At 41.5% G+C, this 22,917-nt stretch overlaps 1 protein-coding gene across 1 annotated transcript in view; it reads left to right on the top strand.

Moving 5' to 3' along the window:
* KCNU1 (potassium calcium-activated channel subfamily U member 1) overlaps nt 1–22,917 on the top strand; it is a 144,450-nt gene that overhangs the window by 12,543 nt on the left and 108,990 nt on the right. Inside the window, exons 3-10 of the mRNA XM_068971753.1 lie at nt 6,703–6,764; nt 7,899–7,989; nt 9,175–9,286; nt 10,438–10,513; nt 12,403–12,478; nt 16,074–16,244; nt 17,335–17,426; nt 20,093–20,203. Coding sequence (XP_068827854.1) covers nt 6,703–6,764; nt 7,899–7,989; nt 9,175–9,286; nt 10,438–10,513; nt 12,403–12,478; nt 16,074–16,244; nt 17,335–17,426; nt 20,093–20,203 — 791 coding nt within the window. The remainder of the gene's footprint in view (nt 1–6,702; nt 6,765–7,898; nt 7,990–9,174; nt 9,287–10,437; nt 10,514–12,402; nt 12,479–16,073; nt 16,245–17,334; nt 17,427–20,092; nt 20,204–22,917) is intronic.

Raw genomic sequence — 22,917 nt, 5'->3', positions numbered from 1 at the left:
ACATTGAGTCGGGGTTTTTTGTAGATTTTTTTACCCCTGGGATATTTTAGGATTAATATTAGCATGTAACATTGCTTTCTTTTTATTCATACTTGACTGAGATGTCTTTGCCCAGCTTCTTTCAGTCTTGATTTCTTATTTCCTCTTATGTGTCTCTTTAAATACCATGTAGCTGGATTTTTGTGTTTATTGATTTAAGAATACATTTATTTGTTAATTTACCAGGAGAATTTAATTATTTTCCTTTATGGTGATCTGTTTCATTGGTCTTTATAATATTTAGAGATTGAATTTACTGCATAATAAGCTATCTAAATATCTGTGGCTTAAGCAAACAAACGGGAGGTCTGTTAGTAAGGAAAGGGAGAGTGGGTATTGGATAAACAACTAGGACCTTTGTAACATATTTGTTCCTTATTGGGGAGGCAAAATGACATGGTGATTGAGAATTTTGAAAGATGTGAACTTAAAACATTGGCTTCTGCACTTCATCTTGAGCAAATTAATTTTTCCCAAACTGCACTTCTTTCATGTAATGTGAATAACCTTCCTTAAAATGCTGCAGGGAGTATTTTAAACCCTTCATGCAGTTCAGTTCAGTTGCTCAGTCTTGTCTGACTCTTTGCAACCCCATGGACTGCAGCACACCAGGCTTCCCTGTCCAGCACCAACTCCCGGAGTTTATCCAAACTCATTTCCATTGAGTTGGTGATATCATCCAACCATTTTATCCTCCTGCCTTTGATCTTTCCCAGCATCAAGGTCGTAGGTGTACTAAATACTGACAATTGGCTGATATCTACATTCCTTATTTGTTGAGGTGAGTGAAAGTTGCTCAGTCATATCCAATTCTGCGACCCCATGGACTATACAGTCCATGGAATTCTCTAGGCCAGAATGCTGGAGTTAGGTAGCCTATCCCTTCTCCAGTGGATGTTAGTGACCCAGGAATCAAACTGGGGTCTCCTGCACTGCAGGTGGATTCTTTACCAACTGGTCCTTATTTGTTGTTTTTTATTCATTTTATTTCTTTTGCATTTTGGGGGTAATATAAATGGCATTTATTTTAAAAGTCAAAGTTTTCCAAAACTTAATTAGAAGAGTAGTACTGTTTTTATAATTTTGCAAATGTCTTTTCTGTCTGGTCTAGTTCAAGACAGCTAGAATCTTAAATTTGTTTCTAGAGGCAGTATGTTGTTTTGAAACATACCAAGAAAACCCAGCTTCATGTAGGTCTGTAGTTAGAAAATAAAGGACCTCACAGATTTCCCTTTTGAAGGCTTTGGGATTCCTGGGGCAGAGTCCTCAGATCACACTCTGATAGTATGTGGCAGGGAGGTGCAGTGCTGTTTTGGACTAGAGAGGGCAGAGATCTTTACCTAGCTCTGGGCTCAGCCTCTGCCACCTTCCCCCAGAGGCCTGTGTTTGTGTGGCAGCATTAGCTTCTGGCCTGTGAGCTCTGAATCTATCAGCCCACAGCATCAAGGGAGCCATTGGCGCCTCTCCACCCTCCCAGGTGAAGTGACTTAGACTGCAGTGTTGCAACTGGCTTGGCCACGTTGTAAGCGGCCATGGAACAGCAAACAGACCCACTATTAGTATTCCCATGACAGATTTCTGGATTTCGGCTCTCTTTTCTGCTTATCTGTTTTGGATGTGGTTGTTGGTATAAACCCCCCTCAGTGTTAGTGACAAGCCTCTAACAGTTGGGCTGAATTAATTGTGGTTAAGTCAATACACAAGTGGCCTCGTGAGTGCTGAAATTGTTGTTGCTTCGTCAGTAAGTTGTGTCCAGCTCTTTTGCAACTCCGTGAACTGTAGCCCACCAGGCTCTTCTGTCCATGGGATTTCCCCGGCAAGAACATTGGAGTGGGTTGCCATTTCCTTCTTTGTCTTTTGCATCTTTTGACTTGGGTTTTTCCATTTTTAATAGAATATCATAAGCATTTCAGGAAATGAAGTTCAGAACAAACTCCCCACCTATATCTCTCTCTAGTCATACCTCTGCCTGTTTTCTAGCTGTATACTGCTCTCCCATGAGACTATTGGCACATTTTTCCTCCACACCACCCCTCTTTTTTTCCTGAAATTGTTGAAATAATCTGAACATTCAGTTCCAGATTGCCACTGTTTTTAGGGGTTTTGTTTTGTTTGGGGCTTTTAGCATTGTACAACTGGTTAGATTTCTTTCTTAATATTTTCTTTAGAGTTAAAAATTCCATTAATTTTACCTGTTTTATTAGGCATCACTTTTCTTATGTAACTTATTTTAACTTTCTATTTTTTTTTTCTTGAGTACTTGCCATATTCATTTGTGAGGGAAATTGTAGGTGTGTACTTTCTGAATTCTTGGATGTCCAAAAATTCTTTTTTGTTGCTCTCAGAAGTAAACTGTAATTTGGTTGGGTTTAGAATTCTTGGCTTATAATCTTTTTTCCTAAAATCTCTGAAAGTGCTGTTTCAAAGTGTTCTGGCTCCTTAAGGGTACTTGCTAGATACTATGTCCTTGTTTCTGGTCTCTGAATCCCCTCTCTCTCCTCTGCTTTGCTATGTGAGGCTAGTGCTCAGCAGCCACAGGTCGCTTGTCACCCTTGTGCTCTAGAGTGGGGGGAGGAACCCCTCCTTCTGTGTTTTGCGTCTGTTTTTTTCAGCCTCACTTCATCAGTTTTCTCACTCCAGCAGCCATGTTTGGTTTCCATTCCCAGTTTTTGCCAATGGTGCTGGAACCAAAGCTAACTAGCCAATCCAGGACGCCTCCGCCCAAGTCTGAAGCCCATCTCCAAAGGGCACCTCTTTTAAGATGCTCAATATTGAGAATCCTGACCTTTCTTTGTTGATCTCCTAGTACCTGGGGGTACAGCTTCTTGCAGTTACTGCCTGTGTTACCCCATGTTCCTCTGCCTTTCCAATCCTCCAGTACAGTTTCACAGATTTTTAGAATCTCACCAGGAACACTAATGGGAATTCTGAAATGTTTGATTATATATTCTGTGAGGCTTCCCTGTTGGCTCAGAGGTTAAAAGCGTCTGCCTGCCATGCGGGAGACCTGGGTTCAATCCCTGGGTTGGGAAGATCCCCTGGAGAAGAAAATAGCGACCCACTCCAGTACTCTTGCCTGGAGAGTCCCATGGATGAAGGAGCCTGGTGGGATACAGTCCACAGGGTCCCAAAGAGTCGGACACGACTGAGCGACTTCACTTTGACTCTTTCACCGGAAGTTATTTCATCTGCTTTGTCGGCCTGATCCTCCTGTTTTCTCATCCTTTCTGTGTAATTGTCAGTTTTCTGTTGTCTGCTCACTGTTGCAAAGGAAGATCTAGGGTTTGCGTAGCGCCCCTTGTCAACTGCGCTGGCGGCTGTTTGTATTCTGAAGACACCCATAACCATCCACCAGCTGAACAGGGGTTTTAAGTCCCACTGGGGCTTCCCGGGTGGTTCAGTGGTAAAGAATCTACCTGCCAGTGCAAGAGATGCAGGAGACATGGGTTCGATCCCTGGGTTGGGAAGATCCCTTGGAGAAGGAAATGGCAACCCTCTCCAGTATTCTTGCCTGAAAAACCCCATGGACAGAGGAGCCTGGTGGGCTACAGTCCTTGGGGTCTCAGAGAGTTGGACTGAGCATGCACACACCAGGTAGAAATCAAAGCCCAGATGGAGGGCTTCTACCTCTCCCAGCCAGCCAGCACTTCCAGACTTTGTTCCTTCAACCCAAGGGAAATTCCTAAGTCTTCTCAGAATATCTCCCATTTTTACCTGAACAGCCTTCACAAACTATTAGCTCCCAGAGCCTTATTCTGGTTTGGGACACATTTTCTTGTTTGTTACACATAATTTCTGGACCATCTTTTTTACATTTTTGCATTTACATACTTTTTACATTTTACATCCTTTTTACATGAAGTTGATGTTCTTCTTGCATAAAGCTAAAATTTCCCTCTTTTATTTATATTTTTGTTCATTTCTATGTCGTGGATTGCTGCAAATATATGGCCTTGCCACCATATTTCTGGAGATTTGTCAATACATGATTTACACATGAATAATCACTTATGGAATCTAGCCTTGGAGATTATATGTATTTACATGTAATTATATGTATGTATTTATATGTAATTATATGTATGTATTTATATGTAATTATATGTACAAGAAGAAAAAATATTTCATGAAAACTGTTAATAATGATTCATCTGCTGATATATGTATATTTTATATATATTCACCCCCAACATTTTTTCCTGAGCTTCAGACTACATTTGTAACCGAATATCTCCATGAGATGCACTAATGTAGTGATGTCTCCATCGATTCATGATTCAGATGTTAAAACAGAACTGACAGTAAGAGTTGAGACCCCAAGAAAAATAGATGTCAGTAACTCCCAGTAAGCTACAGCTTCTGCCACTTACAAAGCAGTTGAAAGAAAACCATTTGAAAGTCTTAGCATCTTGACCAATCCCATGTAAATCAGGGTAAACTGGAAATTGGAGGGAGCTCTTATTGTGGCGGGGTAGTGGTGGGGAGGCATGGGGCTTTCCTGTCCTGGCAAGTGAGAGACCACTTAGAAAGATCAGATTGCATTTCTTAGAACTTTGGGGACACACAAGCTGATGCCTGGTTCGTTGGTGAAGAGAGATGGCCACCCTGAAGATAATCTGTTCTTCTAGTGTTTCTTGGGGCAAAGGGTGCTCGAGCTGGTCCATGGGCCAGACATGGGTCACGGGGGAGACCCTTCTCGAACCTGTCCAAGTAGGCATCTGGAGGGAGGAGTCCCAGCAGAAAACAGGAGTAGGAGGTGTGAGCAGCCAGCGAGAGAAGATGCTTCCACTCAGCTCAGGAGAACCGCAGTGGGGACACTTAGCTATTAAATATTATCTACACGCCGCCAGTCTGCCCTCTCCCCTTGCACTTCTGATGTTTTCATTTGCTCTCCTTTCTTTTCTTAGCACACATCTTCTCACATATCACCTAAGGTACGTGTTAATTACTTCATTGTCCAGACCCTGAGCTCCACAGGGCAGGGATCTTTGAGTATATTTTGACGGATATATCCCAATCCCCAGAATGATTCTTGGGGCATGAGAGGTACGAAACAAATAGCTTTTGAATAGGAATAGAAATTAAATTGGGATCTCTACAGAGCAGTGAATCAACCCAGGAAAGCAAACTAACACCTCCCTTGCCTGGAGAGCCCAAGGGTGAGAGCCTAGAGATCTAACACCAGCCAGGTCCAACATTTCTGGCTATTACCTGACCTACCTCCCTTTCGATTCACTCCCTGACACTGACCTATGAATCTCAAGTCTCTAGAGGCCAGAGGCAGCCTAGTCACTAGGCCAGTAGGACTAAAAAATAAAAAAGGTTAACAGAGAAAAGACACTGACCACTTTTCAAATACAGGTAGCCTGTCCAAGGGGCACCTGAGTTGGAGGGGAGTGAAGCTTTAATTGTAAATAAAATTCTGAGTTTTACATTGGACTGAACATATTTCTTTTTAATGTTTGGAAACTAGAACTAACTGGTTATGTACAGTTGACCTGAAAAATCACAGAGGCTGCAAAAGATTTCATCCAAATGCACTGAAGATTCTAAATGGGTTGATTTCTCATTGCATTCCACAAATTCTTATTTTACAGACCAGATACATTGACAAGTTCAAGCACTCGTTTTTCTCTTCTGACTTTACAGGACATTCTCTCCTGTCAAGAGTCTGATCGCCCCTTAGAGGGGCAGGTTTGGGACTGTTTCTTCTCCACCATCACCAGCGACTCAAATTCAGAGTCCATATTCCATGGCCCTCATTTTCTAGCGTGTAATAAAGTGAATAACACGTATTAAGCACTTAATAAATGTTTGGTGAATGCCTGAGTGAACGATAGGACTTCCAGAGCTCAGAAAACCTTAGGAGCAGCAGAAAGGACCAATTGTTTATTCTGAAGTGTGTGAAAGTTAAAATTAAGGAAGTTATGGGAGGGTACAGGTTCATTTATTGATTATAGTAAAGGTTCAATCAGCTTTTGTTTAAATTTTTCATTTATTTAATTTTTTTATTGTTGTTAAATTCACATAACATAAAACATATGATCCTAACCATACTCAGCTGTAAAGCTCAGTGGCCCTAAGTATAGTCACATTGTTTAGCAACTCTCACCATCATCTGTCTCCCAAAATTTCACCTTCCTAAACTGAAACTCTGTCCCCATCAAACACTAACTCCCCATCCCTCTCTGCCCACCCCTCTCCCAGCACCTACCAATGTACTTTCTGACTCTTTGAATTCAACTTCTCCAGGCATCTCATACAGGTGGACTCAAACAGCATTTGTTGGAACCAATCCATTTTTCTTGAATGAACAAATGAATGTTTGAAAAAATGGCCACAGATATATAGGGAACCTGCATCTGGTGGCTCAGACGGTAAAGCGTCTGTCTACAATGCGGGAGACCCGGGTTCGCTCCCTGGGTCGAGAAGTTCCCTGGAGAAGGAAAAGGCAACCCACTCCAGTACTCTTGCTTAGAAAATCCCATGGACAGAGGAGCCTGGTGTGCATGGGGTCACAAAGAGTCGGACACGACTGAGCGACTTCACTATATAGGGAAGGGAAAAAGGGAAAACACAATTTTGGTGGTATGTTTATTCATCTATGTTCATGTTAACAAAATGGATCTGTACATTTCTCTCTCTCTCTTTTTTTTTTCCCAGGTTATCCTTGTCTTTGTCCTAAGCATCGGGTCTCTTATAATCTATTTCATCAACTCTACTGAGTGAGTAAATTTCCCCAGTCAGTCTTGTCTGCTTATATCAGTAGGCTGCCAGCTAATTTGGAATTTTCTCTCAGGAATAATGTTTAATATACTTTCACAGATACTCGCACACAGAAGCTCATAAAAAAGGATAAGTGTTTCGTTTCCCCCAGAAAGTACTAAACCCAGCTACACACACACACACACACACACACACACACACACACACACACACACAAATGTGTGCATTTCCTCTGTATCCTGTCGTTCTGCACTGCTAGGAGCTGGGGTGCTATGCATAAGACTGCTTTAGTTTCTGGGACTACAAACCTCTAGCTGTTACCCCTCCTTTGGACCCTCTATGTGGGCCACACAGCCTTTGGGCTCCTTAGGTGTTGAAGCAGAAGTTCGGTAGGCATTTCAGGGTTTCTCATAGATTTCAGACAAGTCTGGATGGTCTTGAGAAAGGAAAATGCTAGACCTCATCAGGAACATAGGAGCCCATATCCTGTGTTCTTCCCTGCAGGCATTCCTCTCACTTCTGCCACAGTCAGGACAGCTTCTGGGACACAACCCAACATAGTCTGAACTCCATGCTGATCCTCTGGGAACTATATTGGGTTCCAGCTAAAGTAAAGTGAGATTACAGGACCACATGAGTCAGGCAACTTCAGAGATCTTACAGAAACTAGTCATCTTTGCTTCATAAATTCCTTACTGATCTATTAGGAACGTTTTCTTGGAATTTGGTTCAGATCAGTTCATTTGACCTGGAGTAGCTCTCTCTGTCAGAAGTATACTGAAGCCGAAATGTCTTGGCTGGGTAGATGGTCTTGCAAACCATAAAAAGCCACATAACCCATGTGCCACTCAATCCCATTGATAAAATGGAAATGCAACCAACAAACTGTATGAAAAGAAGAGCAGGTAATTCTCCTTTCTTTCTCAGCTCCATTGACAGTGCAGTCGTTTTGTTCATGCATACCTGTGCTCCGAAGAGAAAAGTAATTTCCTTGAGATGTGCACATAAGAGTCTGGGTTGACCATTCATGGTAAATAAATAGAAAATTGCCCACCTCTTCTCTTTATTGTGTCCTCTGTAGTCACAGCTTTTAAAGTGTCCATCTTTATAAACTGTCCTTGTTTCTTTTCTAGCCCAGTAAGAAGCTGTTCTTCGTACCACGACAGAACCATCCCGATTGATCTGACCTTCAACGCTTTCTTTAGTTTCTATTTTGGGCTGAGAGTAAGTACCTATACGCATCGAATGTGGGAGTAAACAGAGGAGCTTGATGGGCACGTCCAGAAGAGATCTGTGTGATACAAGGAGATGCCTTCTTCAGACAATCTACCTAGGCTCTCAGGCTTTACAGCCAGAGGGTCTGGGTCCTGAATTGTCAAAAGTTATAATGAGACCCCAAAACTCTCTCCTGCACTTGAGCCTGTAAACCAGGCCAACAATTTCAGCCTAAGTGGAAAGGATTCCTTTAGAGAATATCATCGCCCTGTCACCCTGAATTTTTCTTGTTGGCATCCCACCTGCCACTGAGTAGAAGCAGCTAGTAATCACAAAATAGCAGAACCTGGGTAACAAGCTTCTGAAAATGTCGTCAGCTCCACTGATGGCTTATGTGCCATGTGACTCTATAAAATACTCTGTGCTTTTAATTTTGTTGCATTCCTATATTGAGTAGTTGTCTCATTCCACAAGCAATTTTTGAGGGCCCACCCTAGACCTAGATTTTAGATTTATCTATTCCATGTTTTAGAGAGATGTGTGTGTGTGTGTGTGTGTGTGTGTGTATATATATATATATATGTATGTACACACACACTCTCACATATGTGTATATATACATATATACATGCAAACATGTGTACAAACCACAATAGCCATCACAATCTTATTTTTATAGCAGATCCTCCCTTCTAGAAGTGATTCCTTTCTTAATCTAAATAGGGAAGTCCATAAACACAAGCCTTGGCCGGCTGAACTTGTAGACCTTTTCTATTGAAGACCATACATAAATATACATTATCTGCTGTGTGTGTGTTCAGTCAGTCATGTCTGACTCTTTGCGACCCCATGAATTGTAGCCCACCAGGCTCCACTGTCGGAATTTTCCAGGCAAGAATACTGGAGTGGGTTGCCATTTCCTCCTCCAGGGGATCTTCCTAACCTCAGGATCGAACTTGCATCTCTTGCCTCTTCTGCACTGACAGGCAGATTCTTTACCACTAAGTCAACTATTTAGTTATATAAATACATATGAGTGTATATGCATATATAAATATAAAATGTATGTATGTGATAGAATGAGGTCAGAGCTTCAGTTAATGAATGAAAAGTACCTGAAAAAAGCCACTTTTGTGTTCACGGTAAAATTTTTGAGGGTAACAGAATTTAGGGTCTTGTGCTTTTATTTCATAGTTTCTGGCAGCAGATGACAAGCTCAAATTCTGGTTGGAGATGAATTCGATTGTAGACATCTTTACCATCCCACCCACCTTTATTTCTTATTATTTGAAGAGTAACTGGCTGGGTAAGTGAATTGTGGGAATCAGAAGCAATTTCCAAAAAAAAAAAACCCCTCAACATTCATTCCTAAGTATTCTTTATTTACTTTGAAAGCCTGTGTGTACTCAGTTGCTCAGTCATGTCTGACTCTTTGCGACCATATGGACTGTAGCCCACCAGGCTCCTCTGTCCATGGGATTCTCCAGGCAAGAATACTGGAGTGGGTTGCCATACCCTCCTCCAGGGGCTCTCCCTGCCCCAGGGATCAAATCCTCATCTCTTGCATCTCCTACACTGGCAGGTGGATTCTTTACTACTGTGCCACCTAGGAAGCCCCCATTTTTAAAGCCTAATTGCCATTTAAAAAATTCCTCACCGTGTTTGTATGGTTTTGTAATATATTTTCAGAACCCATTTTTTTAAATCCCAGCCCCTAGTGATGGGCCTGATGTCATCTGATACCTAAGGTTTTTATTGTTTAGGGATTATCCGCTCCTGGAGGGAAAGGACCCCAGCATCCGCACCCACCTCGGCACCTTTGTGCTGGGATCCCACGTGACTGGGAGAAGTGAAAAGCCTCCCAGGTCTAAAACCTATAAATCCTCCTATCCAGACATGCAGTGACCTGTTAGAAATTTTTTAATTTAGTTACTTTGTCTTTAAGGTAGATGTATTGACAGTACATGAGCCTGCTGTGGCCTTTGTCAGTTTTTATGTAATCATATTACTTATTATCTACAAAAATATTCCTTACTGATGCTATTATCAGACCACATAAATGCAAACAGCATGCTAGCCCTGGGGAGCATATCACAGAGATTCTGCCGTCAGGAGTTTAAGTGGTTTACAGACCATTTGCTCTCCATTCTAAAAAAGAGTTAAACAGAGTAAAATGTGAGTTGTGCTTATTACATGCTTTGCAGTAATGATAATTCTCAGCAGCACTTTGAGGTGGGTATCATTATAATTCCCATTTTACAGATGAGGAGCCAGAGGAGCTAAGGGTGTTGCTTTAGATGACAATAGCCATTAAGTGAATCAGGATTTGAACTAGTCCTCATGGTCTTAAACTGATGACATTGTGATATATTTGAGCATTTCAGGGAGAGAGAGAACATGAAGAGTCTTAGGTGTAGGGTAGTTCAGACTGCAGCTTTCTTTTTTGATTGCTTTTAGGTTTAAGGTTCTTACGAGCATTGCGGCTGCTGGAACTCCCTCAAATCTTGCAAATTCTGCAAGCCATCAGCACCAGGTAAATGCCAGCCCTGCCCCAAGTATGCCTTACTCGTTTGGATTAGGAAATTCAAATGGTAACTGCACCTTCAACTCGGCTCATTTCCCATCAGAAACTTCAGCGCCAACATCATGAAATCCCTCACTCCCCAAGGTAGCATTCGCTTACTTTTCTCCCATTGCATTAACCTCACACACTGGCTGCAAGTTTGCAAATCATCTTAAAGAGTTTGCTTCTTCTTTGTTTCTTGGACCTGCAATGTGTCCATTTATTTAGGCTTTAACTCTTCCCCCTCCCCCCAAGTTTTTTTCTTAAGTCAAAGCAATTCAGACACAAAAGACTTTAAAATAATGACTGTTATAAGAGACAAAGATTACATAATGATCAAAGAGACACAGACTAGATAATGATCAAAGGTTCAGTCCAAGAAGATATGAGTTGTACACAGGTATGTACTCAACATAGGAGCACATCAATACTTAAGGCAAATGCTAACAGCCATAAAAGGGGAAATCAGCAGTAACACAATAATAGTGGGGAACTTTAACACCCCATTTATGCCAATGGACAGATCATCTAGATGGAAAGTTAATAAGAAAACACAAGCCTTGATTGATGCATTAGACCAGATAGACTTAATATTTATAGGGCATTCCATCTCAAAGCAGCAGAATACACTTTCTTCTCAAGTGCACACAGAACATTCTCCAGGGTAGATCACATCTTGGGTTACAAATCAAGCCTCAGTAAATTTAAGAAAATTGAAATCATATCCGGCATTTTTTCTGACCACAATGCTATGAGATTAGAAGTCAATTACAGGGGGAAAAAAAAAAACTATAAAAACCACAAACACATGAAGACTAAACAATATTTTACTAAATAAATAAGCAGTGGATCACCAAAGAAATCAGCCACTTTAATTCTACACATTCATTGTCATGAAACACACCACAGCTTTCTAGGAATGTAAGATAGTTTCTCCAAGCCTGAGAGCTGCCCATTAACAGCAATGAACTCATTCTTAGAGAAATAGAACCATTTAAATGTCTCCACAAAATTAAAATTACAGTTAAAAAAAAAAAAGAATCCAAGTATTGGGTTGGCCAAAAAGTTCATTTGGGTCTTTCTGTACCATCTTATAGAAAATTTCAAACAAACCTTTTGGCCAACCCAGAACCTTCAAGTGCCAGTCCTGTTAAAGCTGTAAGCATTTTGGTCTAACATTACGTACACACCATCTCCATGACCCTGCATTCTCACTAGAAGCATCATCAACTAGTTCTGGCCAGCTGGGTCTCCCTGCTAAGAGTTGATGCTTTATGGAGAAAGGGCTGTTTCTGTGGGACAGGCAGCCTTGCTGAGATCCCCAGAGATTTCAGCTAAACTCAGAGGCTTTCCTTAGGAGACAGGAGCTTGTTTGATCTTCTTCCTCCAAGGATCCTCTCGTGAGTTTAGCGATATGGAACTTCATTTCTGTAATCAACTTCCATTTCTTCATTTAATCCATTTCTTCATTAATCCATTTCTTCATTTCTGTGATCCACTCAAAATTTCATTTTGCAGGTCCGCTCTCTGGCTCCTTGGGCCTCTGCCTTTGGTCAATATAATATCAGGCTAGGGATCATCCCCCAGAATCAATCAAGGGTTGTGAATAAGAGTGTGTCACGGGGCTGTGCTTCTCCAGCTGTAAGGTGTATATGTGTAAGGAGAGGGGATCCAGGAATATTGCAGAGCAGAGATCAAGGCAGGGCCTGGGGCTCTGCATTTCCAGGATGCTCCCAGGGAAGGTGTATCATTGCTCCTGGTCCAGAACCAAGCTCTGAGGAGCAGCAGTTCAGAGGATGAGGTATTCGTATTGTTCTGGAGCCTGTCAGAGCCCAGCAACACTGTCTTTCTTCCCCTAGCAATTCAGTGAAGTTTTGCAAGCTATTATCCATCGTTCTGAGCACCTGGTTCACGGCTGCAGGATTCATTCACCTGGTGAGCCTCTCATCCAACCCCCTGATGTGGCTGGTGAGCATGCGTGTCTTTTCTGTGAAGAATGGAGGCAAACCTCCCGAGCTCCTGTCTCCATCATTGTGATCAGTGTGAGGTCTGTCTTTTTACCTCCTTTGGGTGGGTTTTCTCCACCCCGTATTTCTCACAAGCATGTATCTCCTACACTCACAGTATCGATGCATCTTCTCCAAGCTCTCAAAACCTGCTCTTAGAGAAGGATTTAATAAGCTTATTCATCTAAGGTATAAGCAATAGGTAAAATGTATCACTGTATCATAGGGTTTCCAGCAACTTGAAAAAGAATAAAGGATCAGAGAAATGAAGAAATAAAGACATAATAAATAATATTATAAATTATAATGAGTATTATAAATTATAAATCACATATTGTATACTTACATATAATAATATAAATAGTAATGTGTGTTTAGTCCCTCAGTCATTTCCGACTCTTTGTGACCCCGTGGGCTTAACTTTCCCCTATGGAACCAGCCAGGCTCTTCTGTCCATGGGATTCTCCAGGCAAGAATACTGGAGTAGGTTGCCATTTACTCCTCCAATAAGTAGTAATAAATGATATAAATATCATTATAAAAAATAAATAGATAAAGAAATACAGGGTCAGAGAGAATTTCGTATTTAGAAAAGCTGGAGGGTTGTGGGGGGAGCAGTTGCTGAGTTGCAAAGGGGAGTTTGGGGACTTTCTTGGTTCTCCTGGAGTCAATCTGAGTACACAGCTGCCTCCTTTGTCCACAAGAAAGATTAGCTCTCATCTCACGTAATCAGCAACATAATAAATGGATTTCAGCAATAGGAAAGAAACTCCTGGACTTAACTGCTCCAGGAAAGTTGAGGAGAGGTCATTAGAAAATGCTGAAGGTAAAGTGGGCTGCTAAAAGCTTGCAAAGGCCTTTGAGAAAAGCAAAGCAAAACAGAAAACAGAGCAGAAGTCTTTTCCACTTGAGCTCTTCTCTCAAAAATCCATTTCAAAATAACAAGAAAAAGGAAAAAATACGTCAACGAAAAGAAACTTAGCCATGTTCAGTTCATCAAGGAAACTGTCAAACACCAAATGTGTTTGGTGTTTCAAGAAACAAACTACAGTGCACAGAATAGGTAAGCAGGAAATATTTACTTTGTGGGGCTCCCCAGAAGGCGCTAGTGGCAAAGAACCCACCTGCCAGTGCAGGGGATGAGGAGAGGTGGGTTCGATCCCTGGTTCGGGAAGGTCCCCTGGAGAACAAATGGCAACACACTCCAGTATGCTTGTCTGAGAAATCCCACGGACAGAGGAGCCTGGTGGGCTACCGTCCATGGGGTCACAACGAGTTGGGCACAACTGAGCAGATTTATATATTTATATATATCTATATATTTACTTTATAGCAAGGGAGTTATATTCAATATCTTGTAATAACCTATAATAAAAATTTATCAGAAGAAGATCACTGAACCACTGCGATGTACACCTAAAATGAACTCAATATTATAAATCAACTGTACATCAATTAAAGAAGAAAGGGAATATGAAGGCTGCCACACCCTTCCTCCTCTTGCAGGCAGGACACGGTTTCCCTGAGAAATGTCTCAGTAGCAAAGGTAGATTCCTGCATCTAGAAGGTCAGCCCAAGAGCATGGGTCCACCCTGGGAGAAGCAGTCACCAGTCTCCCTGTAGAGACCTGTTGGCCCTCACAGAACAGAGGGCAAGAGGATGCTAAAGGAGAAATGGTAATAGGTGTTTGTTTTTGTTTGTTTTTTCTTTCAGTAGCAATTACCAGGCTGAATGGGGCCTGCAGGCCTGTTTATTGGCCCTAACATGTTTGCATTTTGTGTTTGCTATTTTTGTATTGGTTGCTAACCTTTTCATTTTTTTAATGTATTGATTTAATTGGAGGTTAATTACTTTACACTACTGTAGTGGTTTTTGCCATACACTGACATGAATCAGCCATGGGTGAACATGTGTTCCCCATCCTGAACCCCATTCCCACCTCCCTCCCCATCCCATCCCTCAGGGTCATCCCAGTGCACCAGCCCCGAGCACCCTGTCTCATGCATCAAACCTTGACTGGCGATCTGTTTCACATATGATAATATGCATGTTGCTAACCTTTTTAAAAGGAAGTCACATTAAAAACCCAGATTTCTGGGTTCTTTGCAAAAACACAAGTTTTTGGCAACCTGCTCTCTGAAGGCCACCATGGTCCTAGTTGATTAGCTACAGCCTGTACGTACCACAAAGCTTCCCAGATGATGCTAGTGGTAAAGAACCCACCTGCCAATATAGGAGGCCTAAGAGATGAGGGTTTGATCCCTGGGAAGGTCTCCTGGAGAAGGAAATGGCGATCCACTCCAGTATCCTTGCGAGGAGAGTCCCATGGACAGAAGAGCCTGGGGTCTCAAAGAGTTGGACATGACTGAAAAGGCAGTGCAAATGCCATTGCCTCACTTACTCTTTTTGTTTAATGTAAAAAAAAAAATCTGATAAACTTAGTTTCCTTAAAATGTGAAGACATGCGGAACTAAGATCCTGCGTGTGTGTGGCCAAAAAAAAAAAAAAAAAGGTGGAGACTAATCGGGAAAATCAGAGGAAACATTTATCAGAGTTTCTTTTTTTAATTGAAGTATAGTTTCCATACAATATTATATAATTTACAGGTGTACAATATAGTGATTCACAATTTTTAAAGATTATTTACCATTTACAGTCATATCCAACCCCAGGCTCCTCTGTCCATAGGATTCTCCAGGCAAGAATACTAGAGTGGGTTGCCATTTCCTTCTCCTGAAGATCTTCCCAGGAATCGAACCCATGTCTCTTATATCTCCTGCCTTGGCAGGTGGGTTCTTTACTGCTAGTGCCGCCTGCTAAGCCTTCAGTATAGTGATTCACAATTTTTAAAGATTATGCTCCATTTATGGTTTCTGTAAAGCATTGGCTACATCCCCCATTTTATACAGTGTATCCTTGCAGCTTATTTCAGAGTTACTTTTTAATCACTGAAAATATTTTTCCAGAGAGAGAGGAAAAATAATCTGGAAAGCTTATTTGCTCTTCCTTATACATCAGCATCCATGTGCATAAGCTCCCTGAAATGAAGTGCCTGTGTAACTGTGCATTTCTGCATGATGAGCCTGACCTGTTGTAAAATGAGAATGAATAATAAGTGCTCAGCCTGACAGCCTCCGAGTCCCATGGCTCCATGGTTGGATGAAGTACCCACCGGAAAGGAAAAGAGAGGTTGCCAGCCATTTTCTCCAGAGAGCATCCCTTCGTGGGTTCCAGTTACACGGTTCAAGTTACAGGGTTCAAGCCCCTCAGATCTGAGCAATAATCACAAGGAAGGGAAACATGACTTCACAATCATCACCCACAATCTGCAAAAATTTGGATGGGACACACGACTTCACAATCACTACCCACGATCTGCACACCCTTCACAGCAACCTGGGAATCATGTACTATTTCATTTGGATTGAATTAAGTGAAACAAATCCAGTGTTTTGCTTTTTCTTTATAAACTTTGCCTTGGAGTCAATTTACAGACCTTGCCTGAGTCTTCTTTCTTTGGACAGGTGGAAAACTCCGGTGATCCTTGGCTCAAAGGGAGAAATTCACAGAACATTTCATTCTTTGAGTCCATTTATTTGATCATGGCAACAATGTCGACTGTGGGTTTTGGAGATGTGGTACCCAAGACATCCCTAGGACGGATTTTCATCATAGTCTTCACCTTCGGGAGTTTGGTGAAAAATATTTCCTATATCTTTTGAATATCACTACATTACATATACCCAAAACATTTGGCTAATGGGGAGAAATAAAGTGATGTAGGTTTAAGAGCAAGTGTTGCATTGTTCAGAGCAGGTGTCAAGTGAAAATGAAGAGATAAATGAATCCCATGTTTTTCAGACTGCATCCTCTGGAGCCCAGGACGTAATTGCTTGATTGCCAGGGTTGAAGGTAGTAGACAAAGGAGAGCAGACCTCCCTAATTAGCCTCTACACTGATCTGAGCAACCGCATCTTCCTTCATCTTTTGCCCGTCAGATTAAAGTCTTTCTTCCAAGGAGGAAGGGGACTTGCTGGGTGTAGTGTTCTTTCCAGCTCAGATGAGTAAGCTCTCTCCACACCAACATTTTACTACAAATAAGGGAACATCTGTGCTTGGTTCAGGAGTGTGTCCAGGACAAAGGAAGCCTCCTTTTTCAGTGACTTTAATTTCAATTCTTTAAAGACCGTCCCAGAGTTCTCCATTCTACCTTTCTTTTTTTACCTTTGAGTATAACCGATTAATGGTGTTGTGACAGTTTTAGGTGGGCCACAGAGGGATTCAGCCATACATATACATGTACCCTTTCTCCCCCAAACTCCACCCCCATCCAGTCCAGTCTACTTTTCTGACATCCCGCTGTCCACGTAATTGTTACATCCCCTCGTTTCTATCATTTCCCCTTAGTGGGGTTCCACTCTGTCCCATGTGCTTTTTTTTTTCCCCCTCAAAGCCCCAAACAGGATCAAATGGAAGAGTCAGAAGGGCCGTTAGAAGTGATGGCAGGACCAAACGGATGGGGAGGTTGTCTTACTGCTTGTCTTTGCTTTCATCTTTTTGAAGGTTGAAATGCATTCTGTTGAATTTTCACCAAATCCAAAGCCTGAAGTAAAGGAAAAAATTTCTTTAAATTTTAAACTGTGTTTTTAAAAGCATGGTTCATAGTCATGTCTTTGTTATAAGAAAGAGTATTTTATGGACCTTCTTTCTCCTTTGTCATCTTGGAATTTTGGAGTATCCTTGGACATAGTGAGACCTAAGGTTTTATTTGCTGATCATTTCTAGGTACTGTTCGCCAACTACGTCCCCGAAATGGTGGAACTTCTAGCCAACAAGAGGAAATATACCAGTTCCTATGAAGTGGTCAAAGGGAAGAAGTAAGTAGCTTTAGGACATAATTTCTGCAGTTTGACATACTCTGCTGATCACTGTCTCTTTTTGAACACTATTGCCTGGCCTAGGTGGATATATGGGCAGGATCCTCACTCACTAAAAGAGGGCTGTGCTAGAGTAGATACCATGAGAAGATGATATTTGCCACTTGATTCATATATCTAGAGACACGTAAGAAAATTAAATCATTTAAACTTATTACAGATATGTTGTCATTCAGTGTCAAATGTTGATTGTGCCAGTATTTGCACATTCCTTATCATGACTGTTCTGTTAGTAACAAAACCATTACTAATGGTTTTATTCATTCTAATCATGTGGTTGACTCGTGACTGATTTTACATAGTGGGTCAAGTTAAAGTCATGATTTGAATTGAAAACAATTAATTCAATTCAGTTGTCTCAGCCCAAACTCCCCTAAAGCTTGTGGGGCTCATGACAGAAAGAGGTTTGCTTAAGTGAGGAGGAATTTCTTTTCTCCACTCCTTCATAGATTACCTGTTCTGTCCACGCCACAGCCATTTGCTACCAGGAGCAAAGTGGAGTCAGAGTTACTTTTACATGATTTCTCTGTGCATGTATGTTTCCTCCATTGCCATCATGGTTTTTCACACCTAAGAAGAAGGTCAAACCAGTCAATCCTAAAGGAAATCAACCTTGAATATTTATTGAAAGGACTGATGCTGAAGCTGAAACTCCAATACTTTGGCTACCTGACGTGAAGTGCTGACTCATTGGAAAAGACCCTGATGCTGGGAAAGATTGAAGGCAGGAAGAGAAGGGGGTGGCAGAGGATGAGATGGTTAGATAGCATCACTGACTGTATGGACATGAGTTTGAGCAAACTCTCGGAGAAAGTGAAGGACAGGGAAGCCTGACATGCTGCAGTCCATGAGGTCATGGAGAGTCGAACATGACTTAGTGACTGAACAAGAGCAAGATAATGAATTGGAAATCTTAAATTTGGAACAATTCTTACCTGCTGTTGAGGAAAGAGGCACAGTGGAGATGAGCTCCTATGGAATGGTGTCTTCACACAGTTGGATAAAAACCAAGATTGACTCAGGAGTAGGGAGAGAAAATAAAAAGCCAAGATGAATGAAAAACAAATATTGAAAACAATGAAATGAACTAAATAAGCCAAAATCTGACCTGGCCCATCTAAAGAAAGGGATAAAACATGCCAAGTCAGTCAGTGAGGTCTGAAAAATTTAAGTTTGAGGCTAAAATTAGACTTTCAGCTTTCTTACGTAACTAATAGGGGTGGAGGGGAATAGCTTCCGTATGTATACTAAGCCTAAGGAAACTGACAGCTCTTTTTCACTGTAAAGGTTACATGAATAGATTTGTGAGCCTCTCTGAGATGTCTCTCCACTGAACTCACTTTTTTTGTGAGCACTGGGTAATTTTAGCGGAGAAGGCGATGGCACCCCACTCCAGCTCTCTTGCTGGGAAAATCCCATGGATGGAGGAGCCTGGTGGGCTGCAGTTCATGGAGTTGCAAAGAGTCGGATATGACTAAGCAACTTCCCTTTCACTTTTCACTTTCATGCATTGGAGAAGGAAATGACAACCCACTCCAGTGCTCTTGCCTGGAGAATCCCAGGGACGGGGGAGCCTGGTGGGCTGCCGTCTATGGGGTCGCACAGAGTCAGACACGACTGAAGCGACTTAGCAGCAGCAGTGGCAGGGTAATTTTAGATACAGAAGATAAACCAAAATAACCTGGATTCTGGTGCTGCTCAACCATAGTATGTGACTGTGGGGAAATCAGTGAGTCTTGCCAATGATCAGTTGTTCGTCAGTGAAAAAAGACTACACTAGGCAATCAGGAGTTGAGTGGAAAATCAAGTGTAATGAACACACGTGCAAGTCCATCATAGGTTGTAAATAAGCAAGAAAAATCTAGCGGTTGCAATAGTTGTCCTCATATGCCTAAAAAGTTAGGTGCAATTCAAAGTGTAGAATCATTCCCTACAGAATCTGAGGCTGCTTTTGTATATTAGAGATATAGTCCTTGGTGTTTTTAAATTTAAAATCTTGGTGGAACATATACCAGCTTTATTTAAAACTAAATTTAAGCAAAGTTCAGTTCAGTTCAATCGCTCAGTCATGTCAGACTCTCTGCAACCCCACGGACCTGTCTATCACCAACTCCTGGAGTTTACTCAAATTCATGTCCATTGAGTCAGTGATGCCATCCAGCCATCTCATCCTCTGTCATCCCCTTCTCCTCCTGCCTTCAATCTTTCCCAGCATCAGGGTCTTTTCCAATGAGTCAGTTCTTCACATCAGGTGGCCAAAGTATTGGAGTTTCAGCTTCAACATCATTCCTTCCAATGAATATTCAGGACTGATTCCTTTAGGATGGACTGGTTGGATCTCCTTGCAGTCCAAGTGACTCTCAAGAGTCTCCCCCAACACCACAGTTCAAAAGCATCGTTTCTTTGGTGCTCAGCTTTGTAGTCCAACTCTCACATCCATACATGACCACTGGAAAAACCATGACTTTGACTAGACAGACCTTTGTTGGCAAAGTAATGTCTCTGCTTTTTGCATGCTGTCTAAGCTAAGAGTCCATCTCTAAATCTAGACTGGAAGATGCTACTGTTCCTGGGATGACCCACCACACCTTGCTGTCACTCTCTAGGTTCATCGTGGTGTGTGGAAACATCACTGTGGACAGTGTGATGGCTTTCCTGAGGAACTTTCTCCGCCACAAAGCAGGGGAGATCAACACTGAGATTGTTTTCCTGGGAGAGTAAGTATATCTGTATGGTCCATGAGCAGGGGATTCTTAAAATATGTACAAATATTTTTAATGGAAGAAAATTGCCCTTCCACCATTGATCTTTAAAAGTAGGAAGTAATTAATCAGCAAAAAGTAAAGACAAAGCAGTTCATGACCAGAATTAACCTATGAAAATATTATTCTGGACTATATCTTGCCGGATTTTTTTCTGTACAGGTTCTAATATTATTTAAGTGATTGAAAAAGACTGATGCTGCAAAAAGCTGAAGGCAAAAGGAGAAGGGAGCACCAGAGGATGAGGTGGTTAGATAGCATCACCAACTCAATGGACATGAATTTGAGCAAACTCCGGGAGAGAGTGGAGGACAGAGGAGCCTGGAGTGGTGCAGTCCGTGGGGTCACACAGAGTCAGAAGTAACTTAGTGACTAAATAACAACAACAATAACATGTATTATTATGTATAACCATAGTTTTGTGCACTAGTCAGGTGCAATTCGTGATTTTTATTCTGTCAGTTCTCAGAATTGCAGATGCAGAGTTCAGCTAGATGCAGAAGGCTTTGTCTGATGAGATGTGTTTGTTCTATGTGGTTTATCTCTTTATGACCAGAGTCCAAGTCAAATACTGTGTGAAACACTGGGAAGTGCCTCTTTAACACAAAAAGAGTCTTAAGTAGGCAAAATGGTTTCTAATTGTTGTGTATTTGCAATTTTGGTTCCTAATGAGGTTGAGCGATTTTTGTTGTTTTGACGATTTGCTGATTTTTTTGGAATTGTCTTCGTTTCTTTTATGTAAGGAGGGTTGTCTGTTACTTTACTGACTTTTAAGCACTTAGTATACTTTTATATTAGCTTCTTTGTGTCCTGTGTTGAACATTTCCCTCCCCTTTTGTCTTCTAATTTTTGTGTGTGCTTCTATCTTAATAAAGAAGCATTCAAGTTACACAGACTCCAATCTAGCAACTCTTTCCCTTTTGACTTCTTGCCTTTCTGATGTTCTTAGATCTGTCTGTTCTAAAATTAAGTTACTATTTCTTAACATTTTTAGGTTTTTATATTGAAATATTTTGTATTTAAGCTCTCTGGAATTGGCTTTGTGTAATGTGTAGGAAGGGCTCAGTGATTAAAAAAAAAAAAAATCTAGCTGCCAATACAGGAAATACAAGTGACATGATTCAATCCCTGGGTTGGAAAGACCCCATGGAGAAGGAAATGGCAACCTGCTCCAGTATTCTTGCCTGGTAAATCTGGGAGGCAGAAGAATCTGGTCTGCTACAGTCCAAGGGGTTGCAAAGATTCAGACACAGCTGAGCACACACACACGTGAATGTGTAGAGAGCTAACTTCTTTATTTTTCTAAATTGTCAATCCATTATCCAGACATCACTCACTAAAGTCAGGCAGCTATGAGATGACATTTTGGTCCTATCCACGATTGCATGTGGGGTCACCTCAGCCTTCTTCATGCCTTTCGTAGTTGAACACTGTACTCTTTATAGTATGACATCTTCAATCAACCATTACCTTGGGCTCTCGGTTACGAGATGACCGTTAAGCCTTCTGAATTCCTTTATGGTGCTGCAGATAGACAGCCAAGAGTTCTGCTTCAGAATCATTGTCATGCCTCTCTTTTCAGTAATTTTGCATTGCTAGGACCCTTTTTTAAAACATAGTGAACAAACAAAAGACCCAAGTGTTAAAACCAGTGATAAAAGGCTAATAATTGTAATCCAGTTGAGACAGAGAGGAAATCATTAAATGTATGGAAAGTTACATCTTTTACCCACTGCTGTATTTTCATAGAATAATGTAGGTTATTGTAGGTACTTGTCAAGATAATGATTGAAATGTCTTAAATGGCACAACCATTGGGAGTGGCTTGTCCAGACTTCTGTCAATTACATCTACATTCTGAAGACTCCCCTTCATAGCTCAGTTGGTAAAGAATCTGCCTGCAATGCGGGAGACCCTGGTTCAGTTCCTGGGTCGGGAAGATCTGCTGGAGAAGGGACAGGCTACCCACTCCAGTATTCTTGGGCTTTTCTTGTGGCTCAGCTGGTAAAGAATCTGCCTACAATGTGGGAGAGCTGGGTTCGATCCCTGAGTTGGGAAGATCCCCTGGAGAAGGGAATGGCTACCCACTCCAGTATTCTGGCAGAGTCAGACATGACTGAGCGACTTTCACTTCACTTTATGAAGACTCCAAAATTGATATCCCCACTGGACATTCTTTGTGGCTTCATAGTCACACAACTAGTGGCTTACTGGATATTTCCATCCCAGTGTTTCAAAGACCCCTCAAACTCAGCATTTTCAAAAGTAAATTCATGATCTCAAGTCCAGTTTTTCCACCTCACAAGGCAAATTAAAAATAAAACAAGAAAGAAAGCAAATAGCATTTATTATCTCAGCAAGTGGCATCTCATCAATACCAGTCCTTAAAACAGAAAACTAAACGTAGTCTTGGACATTCTTAAAACAGAAAACTAAGCATAGTCTTGGACATTCCTTTCTTCCTCAGACCCTGTGTACCTGCCCTAATTCTGTTTCTATCATTTCGTCTGCCCTGAAGGTGAAAGTGCTAGTTAATCAGTCACGTCCAACCCTTCGACCCACCAGGCTCCTCAATCACAGCCCCATTCGAAGTTCCTATCTTGTCTCTCTTGAACTTCTGTAAAGGCTACTTTATTGATCTGTTCTTTTTGCTCAGAAGCTCTCCTACT

The sequence above is a fragment of the Capricornis sumatraensis genome, chromosome 4 (assembly GCF_032405125.1).
Source record: "Capricornis sumatraensis isolate serow.1 chromosome 4, serow.2, whole genome shotgun sequence".
Classification (NCBI taxonomy): domain Eukaryota; kingdom Metazoa; phylum Chordata; class Mammalia; order Artiodactyla; family Bovidae; genus Capricornis; species Capricornis sumatraensis.
This window is presented reverse-complemented; position numbering and strand designations above follow the sequence as displayed.